This window comes from Epinephelus lanceolatus, chromosome 6 (assembly GCF_041903045.1).
Source record: "Epinephelus lanceolatus isolate andai-2023 chromosome 6, ASM4190304v1, whole genome shotgun sequence".
Lineage (NCBI taxonomy): Eukaryota > Metazoa > Chordata > Actinopteri > Perciformes > Serranidae > Epinephelus > Epinephelus lanceolatus.
In genome coordinates this window covers 32,972,623-32,992,921 of record NC_135739.1, presented here as the reverse complement: position 1 = coordinate 32,992,921, position 20,299 = coordinate 32,972,623, and the positions used below count along the sequence as shown (strand labels likewise).

The 20,299-nt window shown below is 40.0% G+C and overlaps 1 protein-coding gene across 1 annotated transcript; it reads left to right on the top strand.

Annotated features, from left to right (window-relative positions):
* The first annotated feature begins 512 nt into the window (after positions 1–512).
* Positions 513–19,983, top strand: LOC117253818 (desmoglein-2-like protein). Its single transcript, XM_078169126.1, has 15 exons — positions 513–661; positions 4,263–4,391; positions 6,059–6,214; positions 7,151–7,292; positions 8,166–8,335; positions 8,470–8,604; positions 9,672–9,857; positions 10,754–10,903; positions 11,027–11,334; positions 11,495–11,637; positions 12,306–12,527; positions 12,840–13,094; positions 13,720–13,841; positions 16,297–16,602; positions 18,301–19,983. The coding sequence occupies exons 1-15, from the start codon at positions 614–616 to the stop codon at positions 19,279–19,281; spliced, it is 3,453 nt and encodes a 1,150-aa protein (XP_078025252.1). The 5' UTR covers positions 513–613; the 3' UTR covers positions 19,282–19,983.
* Positions 19,984–20,299: the final 316 nt, after the last annotated feature.

Genomic DNA, 20,299 nt, shown 5'->3' with positions numbered 1-20,299 from the left:
AAATTTCTCTCAGGAGTTGTTAGAGACCAAAAGTAGAGCAAAAAAAGAGTGAATATTGGACTAACATTCATCAGGTGAACACAAACAACACAAATGAATTATAGATGTGTAAGTAGGCAGGCTGCTCACAGGTTAGTCACATCAGCTTTATAAGGTGATAATATGCCAGTGTTGGTGTTATCATTTGTTCTACTGAAACCAAATGGCTGATAAATAATGCAGCTTTTACAAACTTAATTTGATGAGTAAAGAAGTTCGTTTACATGTTCTGAAATTGTTCTGAATAATAACCAAATTTCATTGAATCTATTCTGATTAAATAAACAAGTTTAAAGTTTAAGATGCATGTAGACTTTTGCTGGTGTGTTCAGTGATGGGAGAGCAGTGAGCGTAACAGGAGGGGTTGTGAGGAGGGAGGAGAACAAGAGGGCTGACAGAAAATAAGAGAGCAGGGAGGAGCAAAGAGGGGACAGATTATCTGGAGAAGGAGGAGAGGGTGATGTGAGGGAATCTCTCTGTGCTCTGAGGGCCTGTTGATATCAGGAGCCACTACTATTACTGCAGTCTGCGTGGAGGAACACCATTTACCTATTGTGCAGCTTCTACCTGAGACATGGCAGGGTTGTCAGCCATCATTTTACTGCTTCACCTGTCAGTTCTGGTGAGTTCACAACTATGTCTATGTCTGTCTATGTGTGTGTCTGTGTGTATGAAGAGAGGGAGCCATAGAAATGCAATGATGAAAAAAGGTTTATAAACTAAAAACAAGTAAAAAAGCATGAAAGGGAGATGACTTGGTAAGGTTTGATTTAAATCGTGTCGTTCTTGTATGTGAAATTAAACAGGTTTCAAGATAAACTGCCAAGATTTCACCTTCACAACTGTACGTGAAAGTTCTACAGGGTATAATTCCCACTCATGCTGGTATCAGGTCACCATAGGTCCTGTCATTCCCAGTCTCTCCTTGAATGATCCCTATTGTATCTGTTCCCACGCACACATCATATGTTTTTCTCATCAAACCCACTTTCAATAACAAAAGACTATCTGGTCCAACTTGATCTTGATGTAGGCCTAGTCAGCTTGAATATCTTGATTGATATTCTTTGTTGTATTATGTAATTGCGCAGAGAGCTGCCTGTTACATGACTTGTTTTCTTAATATAGGTCAGTAGACACACCCACACTATGTCCCCTCTGGAATACTATAAGGACAGAAACAAGGATGTAGCTCTTTATATCGCGCATGTGATGAGCTGGCCAGGTGCATATACACTGTATCCTAAAATATACGATATGTTATCATTTTGGGATTCCTGATTTAATCAGGAGAAAAGATACAGAAACAGAGAATATAGAGGAGAAAATAAATCAATATAACCCTGTTAATTATATACATGAGAATTACCTACCACTCCGAATAAGCTCAATACATTCATTATGTTAACTAGCGTACAAATTGCACTCTGACTGGAACTCACTGCAATCTGAATGTCTATATGGACAGTTAATACTACAGGAAACTCAAAATCCATATTTTCCAACAGGTGTTTAAAGAAAGACCATACACAGCCATGATTGAGTCCACCCCAAAGATTATTCATACTGATTTCAGCTGGGTGTGGCCTCATACAGACTGTGACTGATTATCTGATGTCCCTCAGTCTCATGTTAACTGTGTTACACCTGTTCGGGCAGGAGGACTTATGTCTTTATCTTTCTTATTATGAAAATACTTTAACATTACTTTTTAACACTACGGTCCCCTGTGAAAACATTGATATTTTATTTAGATTTTAAAGATTCTGATTATTTGTCATGCACACAGTTTCGGCAGTAAAATGTTTGGTCGCCACCTCCACAGAGTACATAGTACAGGCATAATGAAATACAGAGGAAGCAAATATGGAGAGATATTTTATAGGAAAAATAAAATAAAAACAAACATCATAAGCAAATGTAGTAAAAAAAAGTATTGAAAGGGTGGATGTAGAGCATCGGATAACAAATGTAAAAACAAATGATTATCCACAGCTTCATCCAGACCCTAACTGTAATCACAGCCATACTGACTCTTTACCTAACTTTAGTGCTTTGTCTGAGAGTCAAAGTAGGGGTTATGCGGTTGCCCCGGCCCTGAGTCCTGCCAAAAGGTGAAAGATGGGGAAATGTATAGACATCATCTACAATGTTGTGTCTGTACATGCAGGAGCTGAGACTGTCTTGACATATAACTTTCGAGAACTCTGCACATTTTAGCAGTGATCACATTTTCTGTTTGCAAATTGTTCCCTCAGGGCAGCAGTGAGTGAGCTATAGATGCTGTAAATCATCTTGAAAGCTTTCAAGCATGCAAACATTGAACTAGGCTCTCATTCATGACTAAGGATTGTGACATACCTGAAGTGTGATATTTTTTGTCAGTGTAAAGGTGTCGTGGGTGCACTAAAATTACATTAAACAGTTTACTGAGAATTTGCATTTGCGCTTCACTATACTCTATATGTCTACACTTACTCAGACAACACAGTAAAGGCCAAAACACACCAACGGCGTCATATGACGGTGAGTCAAGTGCCACCCCCAACACACATCAACCGGATTTCTATTGCACACTCCAGTCAAGTACAAAATAGCGCTTTTTCAAGGGCGGTGATGCTGGAAAAATAGGACAACAGTGTACAAGCGTCGAGACGCCGCCGGTGTGGGTTTGTAAATAGAAAATAATGGGGGCGGCTGTTTTGACGCGCGTCGTACGCCACCGGTGTGTTTTGGCCTTACCAGATCTCCAACAGGATGAAAGGATAGCTCTAAATCTAATGATTGAACCCTCATCATTCTCAGCTTTACTGTACTTTACTGCTTTAACTAAACGCTAAATGCTTCATGTTAACATCACATGTTCATGTTAACATCACATGTTAACATGAAGCATTTAGCTTTTAGTTGGCATGTTAACATGATACATGTTAGCATGTAAACCGAATCTGTGGGGTATGTTTTCAAGGATTCTTTTGTGAGAGTTTGTTTCCTGGTGAACAGTAGATTGTAAAATTGTTATACTGTTATACTGTAGCTTGCCATTGAAGTCTGACACATTAAACTACAATGAATAATGTGATCAGATAGCGTATTGATTAGGGGTGGGAATCTCACAATTCGATTAAATTCCGATTCCGAGGGCAACGATTTCAATTATAAAATGATTCTCGATTCTAAAACGAGCCAATAAGAAAAGTTACACTTGATATTGAAAAACATTATTGTAATAAAGCTGGGAATACATATCCAGTGCATACAATCTGTATTACTTACTGTGGTTGAGATGACTAAACTAAACCAGTCTCCTCCGGTCCATCCTCCTCATCCACAAATCTAAAGGGGACTCTCCTGTCCCTCGTCGACCTCCTCGACATTTCTCCTCCAGTATTTACAAAACTATAACTGGCTATAAATATCTATGAACTATAAAAACACGTACTATTGCAAAAAAGAGGAACGATGGCAAAACTACGAATTATGGTGAAAACAAGATGAAAACACGGCATAAAAAACTCAAAAGCTCTCAAAAAACCACAAATACTATTATTTACAACACTAAATATTATTTACAAAGAAAACGCCACCCAAACTCCACTAAAACTCACCAAAACTCCGCTAATTAACTCCAACTCGCACTCTCCTCGTCAGCCGTCACTCTCCTCCTACTGTGCTCACTTCCCTCCCCGCCTCCACAGGTAATGGCGTCACTACCGTAATGGTACGTCAATGGAAAGCTCCGCTTCTTAGCTTTCGGAATCTGTTGGAATTACGTCGATAGCGTGAATGGTCGAGGAGTTACGGTAATTTCAAAAATAAAAATAAAAATAAAATCGATTATGAGTTTTCCAAATCGATGCGCGCATCGTTCAAGACAGAATCTCGATGCATCTAAAAATCGATTATTTCCCCCACCCCTAGTATTGATGGCTCATAACTTAATTATTGCCTGTTGTTCAAACTTTTTTATTTATTTATTTATTTTTTTTATTAATTGTATCATGGCTGACAAACAGGCCTGAAATGAGTCATGTGCTGACAGGGTGTAACACTTTCATACTGGTGAATGAACACTGCAGGATGTATGAGCTGCTGTAGGAGCTTCTGAATTTGAATCTTGTTACAAAGCATTTTGTTCAGTTAAATAACTGATCTGAAAACAGACACAAAAAGTTACAGTTGGAGAAGCAACACCACAGTCACATGTCCTCTTCTCTCTGCAGCTGTGGGGGTGTCTGGGAGACGATGCAGCCAGCGTCCCACATCTCAGACGCCAGAAGAGAGACTGGGTTGTCCCAACGAAGATGCTTAAAGAGAATTATAATTACAATACAAGGGAGCCTATTGCCAGGGTAAGAAGTTCCCTCACATCATATAATCTCTGTGTTCTTACAGTATGTGTCTTCTGACAACAGCAAAGACGTTATTTGAATTTCTCTACCAAAAGGTTTATATTTAATATGCCGGCTTGGTAAATTATGATAGTCTAGTCTATATTGAAGGAAGGGTTGATAGGTTTTCATCCCAGACCTTTATTGGAAGCTGTTTGTCATCATAATATTAATTAATTGGATAACATCATTGATTATTTTAAACTTCTGCAACAGCTTCTCACTGGACTCAAACACAGTTATCTAATGGAGCCTTTTTTAAATAATTATTTTGGCATTTCTTGCCTTTGTTTGCTCCTGTCATTAGAGACAATACAGAAAAGGAGGATTCCAATAAAGGTCTTTAGCTGAAATCAAAACAGTGATGGTGCAGTTCAGGGTGATGTTGAGAAAAGAGAGGTGAAATATGCTGAGATTTCGACTGTGTAGATCTTAAATATGTTGTAAACAAGTCACTATTAATTACAACTATAACTGCATATGTTTATTTGTTGATTAAATTTTATGTAGAGGCTGTATTAAAAGATGTATTGAGGACATGTAGTAAAAGGAGCCCCAGATTGTTGAGCTACACCACTGCTAACAATCCTGTGAGCTTCCTCAGTTATTTGATCAAACCACAGCTCTCAATAAGGCTGTATTATGCACACTTCTTAAAAAAACATTTGAATAAAGTCCCAGGTTAAAAATATTGAACATATCCTCATGCTAAAAGCTGTGGTGTTTATGCATTAGTCTACAATGTTCTCACACTGACTCATTCTAGGAGTTCGCTGATGTAAAATAACACTGACGCCTGCATGACAGGTCTTGCTTGTTATTATTCAGCAGTGCACCTGAGACATATTGAAGAAGGCATATATGATTACTGTCTGAATCATTCAACTTTTCTTCCTTTGTAAATATGCAAATACACACTCACACACAGCCTAGAGACAGAGAAAAGTTGGAAACTGCTCCACCAACATAAAAAGAGATTGCCAGGAGAAATAAAAGTTGTCACGCTTTACTGTGGTGCTCGTGTTAAGGCTTGACTTCACCCTCCTTAGCTTTACGATTGCATTGCAACTTCTGCTTTCGTCAAAAAAAAAAATAGAAAATGTATGATTAGTCTTGCCATCTCTGCCAACACTCGAGATGAGCTGCCCTCCAGCATGAGGCTGAGGCACCCAGCAATTGTACAGCACTCAGCTGTTGTAGAGGGAGACAGAAATCGCAGACATTCTCAAGTTATGACGCAGGGCTGATGTTCGAAATGCTGCTCACAGAATAAGAATGGGAAAGTACCCTAAACAAGTGCAATGCAGAACCCTTTTCCTGCAGCCCAGTAACTCTAGAAAGTAAGTACATATTGGATGACTCGTGATTTATGTTCATTGCCAAGATTCAGACTTAGGTCGACAGAAAACAGGTGTACAAGTTAGGGTTGTTAATAGGTGTACACTGTTTCTGAGTGTAGCTGCCATGTATATGTACTGTAAACAGAAAAACTTTTTTAAACAATGGCATTCAATGTTAGAAATAAGTAATTAAGTCATTACTTGATTATGTGCAATGGACAGCCTTGAATATATTGTGATATTTTTAAATGGTTTAATTGTTGTTATGATTATTATGATCACTCTCAGATCAGGTCAGACTGGGACACAGAGCAGACCCTGCACTACACTCTGCTGGGTCCTGGGGCCAGTAAAGAACCAGTGAACCTGTTTGTTGTGGCTGAGGACACTGGACTTGTGTATGTCCGAGGAACACTGGACCGAGAGGAGAGGGAAACCTACATTGTGAGAACATAACTCAGCACACAGCTTATTACACATCTACTTACTAATGTATGAACTAAAATTCAGTATGTGCTGTTGAATTAAGGTGATTTCATGAAAGCTCTGCACTGCTATCCTCCACAGTGTCTATTTGATTACATAATAATGGCTTTAATTGTCAAAAGATCAAGATCAGCAAGAGAGCTGTTGCTGGTAGAGGTAGATGAATAATTTAAAACCACACTCAGAATGAAACACAAACACACATATAATGACATCCTGATCCGACAGAGCTGATGGTGAGCGATTTCACAATAATCTTCTGCTACATTTTACATTTCTTGTTTGTTTGAAATGAACAGAGGAGCAGTGATAGCCATGAAGAAAACATTGAGTACCACAAAAGAAAAAAAATAGTGATTAATGAGAAGTCAGCTGTAAAGCTCTACAGTAACATGTGCTCAGCACCAGTGGTGGAAAGTATATTTTCTCAAGAACTGTATTAAAATACAGTTTTGCAGTACTTGTAGGATTTACAAGATTTACTTAATTTTAATGGTATAGCCACTTGTTAGTAGTCACTTCAAAGATTAGTGTTTTATGTGACAAAATATATCGTCAGTTTATAAACCATGATGCATTCTTATGAATTACAGTATATGATAAAACATAAACTGCAGCAAATACACTATAATGCATCAGAAATAATTATAATTCTGCTTTTACTTTTGTAAGCTCTGGTAAATGTTGCTGCTAACTTCTCTTTTACTAATGTAAGAACTGCAATGCAGCACTTTGACCTGTTGTGGAGCATTCTTACTTATAGTGCTCAAGCATAAATCTGAATACTTTCCTCACCACTGCTCTGCTCCAACATGGAGCTATGAAAATCTAGTAATCTAGTGTGTGTGTGTGTGTGTGTGTGTGTGTGTGTGTGTGTGTATTTCTGTTCAATAGCTGACAGGAGTGGCTAGATTTAATAACGGCACTGTGGCTGAAGACAGAATAGACCTGAGATTTGATGTGGAGGATGAGAATGATAATCCACCTGTTTTTGTCCCTGTACCTCCAGCTACAGTTAAAGAGGCCAGTCCAGCAGGTAACACATATTTTCTGCCACCAACACTCAAAATATAAGATTTAAAAGCTCTCTTCTGTATGTACCTTACTATTATCACTACAGATGAGACATAAGCCGATAACAACAACCCATAAAACAGCAAATCACTCTCACATGTATAGCGTCACTTGGCAGAGTTGCCCTGTTGCAATGGCATACAGAGAGAAGTCTTAAAAGGAATACTTCATCCACAAATTGAAAATTTGTACTGAAATAACACAAAATGACCTTTAATTCGTGCAGAAGACTTTTTTTTCTAACCCCGGAGAAGTGAACAATTTTCATGAATTGAAGTAATCAGGGTCTGTATTTAACAACAGCTAAACTATATCAAAACATCCATCTACAAAATCTCATACAACTTGTGCAGTATAATCCAAATGTCATTTATCCAGTCGTATACTCAGCACTTTACAAAAAATGCATTTTTGCTAAGAGCAGCATGCCCTGAGGCATGTGCATGCATTTGAAGCTCAAATGTATGCACATGCCCAGGCACGTTACTCATCCATTGTGAGACTGGATGTACTGAAGTGCCTTAAATTGTAATGTTTTCACATGTTACTGCCACTTGCAAGCGTGGGTACTTGACTGTACTTGACACAAACATAAACACACATACTAGTTTTGCTCCATTGAGGGGTCTACACATTTTTTGCCCAATTGTGGGGTCTACATACACACAAAGACACACATATACACACACATTTCAGGGTAGATGCATCGGTTTAGGTACCACTTCTGGGTTGACTCTGACAGTCCTAATTCAGTGATAGTCCTGATGCTGAAAGAGCAGAAGATTACAATGTTATCTAAAACATATTAAATGTAGTCTTCATTGTTTTTGTTCAGGGACTCTGGTTGGTAGGATTACAGCTACGGATGCAGACAAGGCCAACTGTTCCCATTCAAAGATTGCCTACAGCCTTGTGAAGCAGGAGCCCTCTGATGGCCGAAACGTCTTCTACATAGACAGAGAAACTGGATCCATCTACGTCAAAGAAAACACCATAGACAGAGAGGTCAGACACATTACTGTGGTGGGAACACCATATGACTTACATCAACTATAATACATTTGTAGACGGTTGATAGGATTGTTGAGCTCTTCTCTTATTGAATTATAAACCTGTGTTGGTGCTTCTGTTGTCCACAGACGCAAAGCTCCTACACTTTAACAGTTGAAGGAACTGATCTGGACGGCGCTCCTGGAGGCAACACAGGCACTGGGACAATTCATGTCAAAGTAGTGGACATCAATGATAATGTACCCGAGCTGGAAAAAGACGAGGTATCAACTGTGACTTTGTTTCCATAGAAAAAGAATTTGAAATAAATAGTTGATTATGATTAAAAACATGTGTGGAAACAGCCCTCCCTGAAATTTCTCTGATCTGTCTACCAACTGTGTATAAATTACACTCCCAGTTAGCTATGTCAACTAAATACTACACCTACTCATCCTGCCACTGTATCATAAACTGGCCATCCGTCTGTACATAGAACTACAACAGAACCCCTGGCTATGCATTTGCTTCAAAAGCTCACTTTTTTAATATCCAGATTCTTCAATGTGTTACCAAAATGTAAAAAACAACAACAGGGTTATGTGAAATATTTCTAACTGTAGTTATGAGCAGTAACTTCCTGCAGTTTCCACTGGTTGCCTTGAAACTTTTTGCATGAATTAGTAATGTAGCGTGACATGGTAAACTGTGAGCTTTAGAGGCTCTGCAGACTCATGATAACAACCAGCTATAATGAGCCTGCCTTCATGTTCATCAGACAGGCAAACATGAGCATTACATCAATTTTCTCATCTCTCTTTGCCATAAAGCAGATAAGTGTATTTCTCCAACTTTCTTTAACTTTTCTTAAAGGAAGTTAATTTTGCTTTTCTCACATGTTTCCAGTGAATGAAGAATCCAAAAACTGTGAAAATTCTGATGAATTTAAGTCACGGGGTCTGCATCTGACAACAGAACATCTAAATGGAATCTGTTTACAAACTCTCACACAACTTATGCAGTAAAATCTAAGTCTCATGTATCCAGTCATATGATCAGTACTTTCCAAACACATGCATTTCTCTAAAACGTTTCCATTTAAAACTGACCTAAAAGAAAAATGTATCTATGCTCTCTTCAAGACAGGCTCCATTGGCAAAACAGTAATTTCACCTTGCTGAGCAGCTTATCTACTGCTTCCCCAATCAGTTAGTTTGTTTGTGTTATTGTGACAACATTGTTTTCTTCACAAATTAAGCAGTTACTATACAAATGGCCTTTTGCAGGAGGATGTATTCCTTTATAGCAATTTAAAGGGATGATAGTAAAATGAAAAATATTTCTTGTGTAGTATGCAGGCAGCATCGTGGAGAACACAGCCCAAGTGGAGGTCATGAGATTCAAAGTGCTGGATGATGATGAGGAGAAAACTGACAACTGGCTGGCTGTTTTTGATATTGTCACTGGAAATGAAGATGGAATATTCAGCATAGAGACTGATCCCAAAACCAACGAAGGTGTTCTGATGCTTGAAAAGGTAAATCTGTCTGTATCACAACACCCTAGCATGCTTAAAGCAGTATGTGTGGATCATTTCAGTAGAAATGAAATACTTTCTAATTAGACTTAGACTTACTTTATTCATCCCAGAGGGAAATTCGTTTCCACTAATTGTACATTTACAGAGATCGATCACAAATATCACAGGCACAGACGTATCACAGACATCACAAAACATCACATGTTCATTCACAGAGGTGGACAATTATTAGTTGTGGGACAAGCTAAATAATTAAGATGCCCCTAGCAGTCAATTTGACTTGGTTATATGCATACAGTAGTTTATAAATAACATAATGTATACTATCTCATCAAGAGCATTTGCTCCATAATTTACCCCAGAAATCAAAATGAGAAAAATCTTCTTTTTTTTTTTATTTTGCTCTAAACTAATGAGTATTTCCTTATATGAATCTCATAACAGGAAAACCAAAATGCTCCTCGATGTCTATCTTTATCAAAACTCATTTAAAACCAACTACAACAATCAAGTAACCTAAAAATATATTTATGTAGATGTAGATGAATACGTGGTTTCACTGACTGATATTAGTCTTGATTAGTAGACATATTTTCCACCAGACCATTTTGTCTACCTCCCAAAAAGTTGTTTTCTTTCCTTGGTTTTATAAGAGACATTTTTATTTTAACTACTAATACATTTATTTTGTTTGCACAGTTAACTTCAGTCTATGTTTGGCATATATTGCTGATTTTGTCTAGCCTGATGACTAAAAAAAGACAAGAAATCTTGTGTTCATAACTTTTCAGTCATTTGCGGGCAACAGTTTGTGGTTTATGAACAATGTATTCATGTTAAACAGTGACCTGTGAGAGTAAACTGATGTGGCTTTGTTCTGTTTTCCCTTCCAGCCTGTTGATTTTGAGGAAAATCCTGATATAAAGCTCGGAGTGGTAGTATCCAATGTTGCCCCAGCTATAGGAGATGGAGACGATGATGGCGATGGTCAAGGAGGAGGAGGAGGAAGAGGAGGAGGAGGAGGAGGAGGTGGCGGAGCAGGAGTAGGTGTAGGTGGAGGTGGCGGAGCAGGAGGAGGAGGTGGCGGAGCAGGAGGAGGTGGAGGTGGCGGAGCAGGAGGAGGAGGTGGTGGAGCAGGAGGAGGAGGAGGAGGGGGAGGAGGAGCAGGAGGAGGAGGAGGAGGTGTGGGAACTAATGCAGGGGTATCTATTGACATGGCAACTGGGGCAGGAGCAGGGACTGGGGCAGGAGCTGGTAGCACAGTTACAAACCAGTCCAATAAAAAGAGGCCAATCAAAGGCAAACTTTACCCAGTGAACATTGCAGTGGTGAATGAACCTGAGGGGGTCGCATTTAAACCCCGAGTAAAGCCTGTCTCTGTTTCGGAGAACCCAGAGGAAAATCCATTAATGGAAGTGATCACTGTCTTCGCAGCTACTGACAGTGACACCGGAAAGCCTGCAGAAAATGTTCGGTGAGATGAAGTCACATTACTTTCAGTTTATAAGCTCCATAAATACATATTCATAAAACATCTCAGATTGAAATTACATTAGAACCAGCAAAGTAAAATGTATGACTGCTTTAACTGTTGTAATCTAAAGAGTAAACATTGCTGCACATTGTTTCCACAGATATGCTAAAGGCTATGATCCTGACAACTGGCTATTGATTGACCCAGAAACAGCAGAGATTAGACTTCAAAAGTTCCCCGACAGAGAGTCCCCATTCTTGGTTAATGGAACTTACTACGCTAAAATACTGAGTCTGACTCAGGGTAAGCTCTGATTATATGTAGTAATTGTTGTATTAAAGACATAGTATGCAGGAATTTCATAATCCTGTGGCTGTATTTTCTTATTTTTCTTGTTACTCTGATATATTCCTGGACCTAGCACACAGGGGAGGTTAAGACTTCTTAAAATGGTAGTAACCAGGTGCCAGACTGTAAGCAGCACACATCTAAGAGAAAGCTATGAGAACCATAGATGCATTGCCAAAAAAACACAAATATAGTTGTTCTAAAACAAGAGTGAATCTGGGTTTGATTCTATCTTTCACTTTTGCTGGTAAGCCAGTTTACAAATAGTAATCAACATTCCTGCATACTATACCTTCAAATTTGGAGAGCTGCTTGGGAAAGCTTGGGATTAGCCAATTAGTCTTTTATTGCACTGAACTCTTGTACTGATGTGGCCAGAAGTGTAGACTTTAGGTATCTGCTTGAATAGTTTAAAGTTCCATTAAACAAAACTTTTGATATTAACACTGAACTACATGGCTCCTGGTCGTGTGAAAGTTTTACCACACTGAATCAACACCTACTATGCAGCCACGCAACTTTTACAGATGTTGCTTTGGTTTTCTTATAGACAATTCACTGTTTAGATTCCACTTGGTTTGTACTTCTTGTTGTAGACAGCTTGTGTCTCCTGATTCCCACAGATGTGCCCACTAAGATCGTCACTGGAACAATAGCATTGCAGGTGGGAGATGTAAATGACAACTGCCCCACACTGACCAACCACGTGGAGTACATCTGCTCAGACACTGAGGTGATTAATGTTACGGCAGTGGATGAAGATGGACATCCAAATTCAGCCCCTTTCACCTTCCTCCTTGTGGAAGAGGAGAGCCGGGAAGAGTGGAGGGTTGAACCTTTAAATGGTACGATACTTTATTTCTATTATTGCCAGTGTGTGTGAACATTGTTTTGTATCAAATGGTTTAAATTCTAATTACCCTCAGGGGGAAGTAGTGATTGTTTATAACAGTGGTTAGAGTGGCTGGCAGCTCCTACTGTTTTGATGAAAATTGCACATAGTGAAAGGGGAGACAGAGGGCATCCTTTCCAATGCCCCTGTGCAGTCAAATTTTGGGAACATTAACAGTAAAAAAAGGAAACATTCAAATCTAAAAACCTACTAGCTATTCCTGCACTGGAGCAGTGAGATTCCTCTTGTTCTTTCTTGCTATTAGGTACCAGTGCATCCCTCAGGGCTTTGAAACCTCTTTGGGCTGGTCACTACCAGGTCGCCTTCATCATCCAGGACCAGCAGGGCCTCGCCTGCCCAGACCCTCAGTACCTGGACCTATATGTGTGCTCCTGTGAGAAAGGAGAGACCTGCAAACCAGCAGGTATAGATGGTCGAGCAGCTCCTCTCAAGGAATCCTCATCTACATTTGGAGGACTGGGAGTGGGGGCACTGATCCTGGGACTTCTGATGCTGCTTGGTGAGTATGAGTTATGTTAGCATGACTCAGGAATGATGCCTAAAATACACCTCTATGATCTAGAATTGTGGTTAAACCAAAATGAGCATTTAAAATATCTCAAGTGACACTGAAGATGTGCTACTGATGGGCAAGGTTATTTTGGATTTCTCTGCAGTAGTAAACATTATCATTTACATACTCTCCATTATATGGCTGATATCAAATATTTAATGAAAAAAGGCCATAGGAGTCTGAAATGATAAAAATAGATAAATCAATAAAAAATGAAAAGGTTACTTAAAGAGTTACTTCATTATAAGAAAACATATTTTTATTGTGGGGTACAGTTTTGGTTTTATTCTTTGTCAGGTTTTGAAAGTCAACAATTTCTGCTGCCAATCCATGCAGCGGAGGTGAATAGGAATTACTACATGGATATATAAAAATTTACTTGCTACTTTCTATTAAAAAAAAAACAAAAACTGATCCTCACAGTGAGGTTTGTGAGGTACATACCTCGGACATATTTCTGAAACAATAAGCTGCTGCTAGACATCTCAATGTCAGATATTACTTGGATATTCACGATGTACAGTATATGAACTTTAATATTTTTGCCTTCTGTTGTGGTTGTGTTTTTCAGCCGTAGGTTTATTACTAATGACCTGCTCATGTAGAGGAGTGTCGGGGAGCTTCTCTGAACTTCCTTTTGAAACCCGAGAACACTTGATGGTCTATCATACGGAGGGCCGAGGCGAGAACAAGGTAAAATATACAGTGTGAAACAGACTGTTCTGTATTCAGGAGTACATGAAGACTGAAGCATGCAGTGCTAAAGTGCTAAAAGTTTTGGTATTTTGGTGAAAAATGACTTGTGCCCCACAATCACTCCAACAGCAAGCATAATATATGATAACACTGTATGTATTGTGCACACATGTTGTATTAAGTAAAAACACACCCCTCAGTGCACTCAGGGAATTTAATGGTATAGCCCCACTTGGTCTGGTATGATGGCTAATGTTAGCTGATGTCATCAACTGCTATATTACTGTGTTTCTGGCATTATTGGTTCACTTCACTGGCTTTCTGATTCAACTCCTACACTGCATTTCAGCATGTCATAAATAAACAAGAAAAGTAACACAAGAAGTGACCTGAATTCTATGATTTTAATGTGTCTGTATCTTGATATTGTGATCCACATTGTGGTGTGTATTTCCTAAAGGCAGCACTAATCAGGTTACTCATGCAGAAATATGTGTACAAATATTTAATGTCCACGTATTAAATATATGTGCATGACATAAAAACATATATGTACTTTATTTACAAACTATATATGTAACCTATTAGATACTGGAACAATTTCATATACTGTATTGACATGTATGTCCAGCCCACACATATATTTATGTTTATGTATAAAACATTTATTGCCATATATATCACATGCATAATTATTCATACATATAACATGTATTTGTCTAAATGTGTAATATACATATTACACACACATATATACATTTGATTCATGACAAACATGGTGTGCACATATAAGTTAAATATATGTAATCTGTATGTTTATGTTCTACATATATATTCTTACTATTATTAAATATTACTATGTATTACATTACATTGCATTTAGCTGACAGTCTAATGCCGCAGACACTCACTGGTGTTTTGTCCCAACTAGAATCTTAAGTATTCTATCATATTCATATGTGCCATGTATTCCATTTCCGTATGGGTAGTGTACATGTGTGTATACAGACATTATGCCAATAAGCACTGAAGCCTACATACAGGACATATACAACCTAAGGTTGCTACGTATTTTCTTTGATGAAAAGTGTGTGTGGTCATATACATCTGATGTAAACATGTTGCAGCAGCACCAGATGAGGATTTGTACTCTCCTGGAGATCTCCAGCTTTCAAAAGTACAGTCAGTGTTTTTAAGATTATGGGCTCTAGTTTCGCACACCGGGCGAGGCGGGAGCGCAGCGCACCTGCGCTTCGCCAACTGGGTGTGGCCAGGCGGATTTTGCAAGTTTGGCACACCGTGCGCGCTGGCGCAGCTACTCCTCTTTCACACCTCCGTCCCTCCTACCTGCGCAAGTCGGAAAGAGGGAGGAGAGAAGGCGTGGAGTGGGTTTTACACACATCACACCAATCAAATGAGCCCCTCTCCTCGCCCTTAAATGCGCCACGCAAAGGCGTAATGAGAGTTTACTCAATTCGCCATGGCAGAAGAGAGCAGCAGCGTCAGACAGCCAAATTTCTCCCAGGAGGAAACTGATGTTTTGGTCCGGGAGGTCCAAGCTCGCAGTGTCCGAATATATGGAACTGCGAGCAGACCTCCACGAGCTGATGATGCAAAGGTAGCCTGGGAGGAGGTCACCGCAGTTGTAAATCAATGTTGCGTTTTTCTGGTGCGTGCGTGCTTTCTCCTTCTCTCTCGCAGTCTCGCTCTGTTTCTTTTCTTTTGGCTTTTCTAAGATGACAGATCCTGAATATATACTCCCTATCTGATGTTGTGGCTGTTTGTGGTTGGCTGAGAGGGATGTGAACTCATTAGTTTGTAGCTGTGTTAATCAAATCAAGTTGGGTTTCCATTACGCGTGCCAAATGTGCCAAACGGTGCCAATCCCCTTTGATCTGACATCAGATGTGACGGGACAGTCGATATAGAGATACATTTATTTGCTGATTCCAGATAGTTGCATTGAATAGTGTTTTTTTGGGTATTTATTGCATTATTAATGTGCCTGATATTCTGGAAACCTGCCTGTGAGGTTTTGGTGACGTGTGCGCACTGTCCGCTGGTCAGCCAAACTTCAGCTTACACCGGCTGCACTCCTTCTGCGCTGACAGTAGACCTGGTTTCAGCTGGCGAGCTTGTAGCACACCTTTGGCGAAGCCTTTTGGCACGAAACTGTCACTGCGCCAAGCTGGATCTGTTGACACCTCCCCCTGCTGCGCCGCCACACCCATCTCAGCGCACCTCAGTCTGCCAGACTACCAAACTGAGTTGCGCTGCTTGAAACTAGCTCTGCGCGGGGTTTGCCACCCTGCACCCTGCACCACCCTGCACTGCGCTGCACCACGCTGGGAAACTAGAGCCCAATGAGTTATTTGGGCAGTCCGGCTTGATGATCTAGTTTAGCACACAAACCTATATGTCTCTATTCAGTCCCTGTCCTTATGTCTTTCAGGAGATCCCTCTGCTTAGCTCTCCAGTCCAGATGACATCTGCTGCTGTATCTAATGTACGGGCCAGCAGAGTGGCTTCCAACACCAAAGCAAACACAGCAACTTCCTTTGGGACTCTTGAGATGGGCATTGCCAACAAAATGTACAAGTCTGGGTACGGTGCTGATAGATGGATGTGGGAGAGCAGCTTTGGAGAGTCCAGAGGGAGCCAGAGAGAGACATACTCAATGAAGAAACAACTGTTACAGTATGACAGCATGGATGACATTGCCCTCTCTAATGTGTTTCTGCATCAGTACTACTCTCAGGTGAGGGACCGTTGGCCTGATACTGCTTTATTACAACTCTTACCCTCAATAGTTCTGTCATTGTCAGTAATATGGAAGAAACCAAAGTCATTGCTGAGATTGGGAGCATGGTGACGTCACTGTACATCAGTATCAGACAGGTTGTCACTAACAACAGTTTATTGAGACTGTCAAATTCACTTTATTTGGAAACTGGAAGGTAGCGCACCTGAGATGTTGCTAATCACCCCTCATTGTACAGGAAAACCAGTGTGTGCATGGGTCAGAATTTAAGCAGGAAGTGGATATGTAAAATTTGATTAAGTGAGAAATTTTAGGTAGTAATTTATGCTTGAGGCGAATTTAAAAGCTATTTTTCCATTTTTCAGAATTTTGAAGAAAAGGAGGCAATATGAAAGTATACATTTTAAAACTATGTGTGTGATTTTGATTCATTATTTTTGATTTATTATTACGCTGTACATTTTAGTTTGTTTAGTTTTTTTTAGTTTCTACCACATAATAGATTTAAAATAGCAGCATATCTAGCATCTTTCATGTGACTTTTTTCTCAGGAGCAGTGTGGTGTTGGATGTTGTGAGCCAGCTACTTTTTGGACAGTGCCATTAATACTTCTGTATTTCAGCTCTTTTGTCCTGCTCATATATTATTTGTTTAATATCAGGGTCTATATTTAGTTACATGTAGATGGCATATTTCTAATTCCTGTCTGGTCTGCCTGGCAGCATTACTGCTGTTAATGTTCTGAGCTGATTTTGGAGGAAAGCTGGTTCATTTTTATTATTATTATTTTTTATTTTTTATCTATTTTGGCGGATACTATTTGCACCCAGGTATCCATAGCCAGCAATACTATTTGCACCCAGGGTGGAATAGCCAATATGGCTATTTACATCTGGATGTATACTGCTAGTCATCCTAGTCATATTGAAATATGACATCCACACAAATGAGTCTTTTCAGCTATTCTGTGAAAGTTTATGTACACAGTGTGCATTCAGCAGTTTTATACATCCTACAAACTGAAAATAATAAGTCAGCCAAGTATAAAAGTAATAAACCAACACTGACTCACAAGACTCAAACCCTAGTCTCCAAAGTGAAAGTCCTATGCTTGTCCCACTCACCCACCATGACATACAGCCCTTGTGGACTGTGTAGTTCTTTATACAACGTCACCTGACTATCTGGGAGTGCTTTTTTGAGTTTTTTATTCATACATTTACAACTTTAATCATGGAGAATATCTAACAATGGCCAGTACTAGCCCTAGCCCTGACCTATTCCTCCAATCTTAACTGCTCCTGACCTTGACATGCCAATATGAGGAGTACCAGCCAATCACAGCTCACAGTGGGATCCATAATCAGCAAGCAACATAGGGATGGATGTAAAAAGTCAAACAGCTGCAATGTAATTATTCTCCCCTGGGGGCAAATAGACACTCTGTTCAATTTTGTTTGGTTTGGTTTTCAAATAACTGTTTTATACCAGGTAATCAGAGACACATGCTATTCCAAACTCTGTTAATACTGTTATCAAAATGTTGCCTTGAGCACATTAGCACTGGTAATACATGTTTCATTATTCAGATTGTTCAAGCTGTGCCAGAGGTAATCATTACTGACTTTTTATTCGAGGAATTGGGGGAGACAAGATTAACATGTCTTTCAATTTCTTGGTGTTAATGTTATGCAGAAAGCGAGCTGTGCAGCAGAGAAGCAAGCAGCAAGAGATTGTGTGCTTGAGTATGACTATGAGGGCCAGGGCTCTCCTGCTGGCTCAGTGGGCTGCTGCAGCATCCTGGAGTCTGACGATGACCTGCACTTTCTCGATGACCTCGAGCTAAAGTTCAAGAAGCTGGCTGACATCTGTTCTCCTCCTCGACCTCCGACACCTCTAAGTTTTGTCGCTCCAGAGGTGGATAAAGTTGACCACATTGCTGTGCCCTTATTGGAGAGTAAACCACCCAGCATCCAAGGCAAGATCCAAGAGCAAACCCAAAATGTCAGCAGCATCAGCAAGTCATCCACTGGGGTCATGGGCTTAAGCAGAAAATCCTCCAGCAGCATGCATGGGATAAATACCACCAGTGTCACAGGCTTTAATAGATCAGCTTCCGGGAGCATGCATGGGCAGTTTTCACACTGTACCAGCAGCATGCCTCATTTACCCCATATTGGTCCTGTTACCACAGCCATGATGCCCTCTGTGGCTCAGATGCTTGTACTACAGCAGCAGCCAGTCTACTACACCACCACCCCTATGATGCAGCCAATGCATTACATAGTCCAACCACAACTTCAGAACACAGTGCTTCTGGCTGATGTGCCTGTCAGCAACCTGCAGGGCATGATTCTGCACAGGGGAAACACTGCTGGGACTTTCAGTATTGGTAGAGGAAGAGGCAACAAAGTGATGGAGGACAAACAGGGAGTAAAGACATGGACATTTTCTCATGGCCCAGGAATGGTGATGGGTGTCAGGAAGAGTGGTCGAAAGATCAAGTCAGAGAGTGGAGCTGAGACATGTCAGTGTAGTACAGGGACGCGGATAAGTCGACCCATCAGTTTGGGAGCAGTAGAGTTTGAAGAGGAACAGCTAGTGTTCACACAGGAAGGAGACGAGAGAAGAATGTCGACAGCATCAGCAGAGGCAGTTTTCATGTATGAGAATTAACCCCAGCACCACCAGACAAAATACCCTCACATGTAAAAATCAAAATTTTCATTTATCTAACTTTTGTACTGACACAGGAACAGAAATATATTGTCTTTTTATAGAATCTCAGTCAGCCATGTAGTCGTGATAGTTTTCAGCCATGTTTGCACTGTGGCTGTAGGGATGCCACAGTTGGGCCACTTTGATCTAGACTCATTTGTCTCATTTGATGGAGTGTTGTGAAATTTTAAACAGACACTGATGGCACACAGAGGATACATCATCTTGACTTTGGTGATTCTTTGATGGGATGGGAAGGTATATCCATATCTATGAGAGGGACTGCCAAAAAAATGGGGTTCATGTTCCCCTTAGAATGAACTGTGATATCATGTGGCACCATCATCAGGTCGTCATTTGAACTGGACCAGTACTTTGGTTTATTGCCACACTACTAACAGCCTCAGCGGTACTTTGTACTTAGTGCTAATAAGCAAATGCGATCATACCAACATGCCAAACTAAGATGATAAACGTGGTAAAAATTACAAATGAAAAAAATGAAATAATTGAATAAATAAATCCTGTGCCCTGACCCGGCACAGTGGTGTGGTGGTTAGCACTGTCACCTCACAGCAAGAGGGTTTGAACCACAGCAAGAGGGTTCCTGGTTCGATCCTAGGAGGGAGCCCTCCTGTGCGGAGTTTGCATTTTCTCCCCGTGTCATTCATATAGATCCATCCATTCATTTTCATCCGCTTATCCGGGGCTGGGTCGCAGGGGCAGCAGGCCAAGCAAAGCACCCCAGACATCCCTCTCCCCGGCAACACTTTCCAGCTCCTCCTGGGGGACCCCAAGGCGTTCAGGACAGAAATTCATATAGAATATTTTTTTTGCAAAGTTATTTTTCATTATATTACATTCAATGTATAATCAATCAGATTTTTAGATCCTATACAGGCAAATAACCTCTGTGTAAATGTGTTTTCTTTGTGGTTTATTTCTTTCTTTTGTAATTGTATGTATATGTTCATAT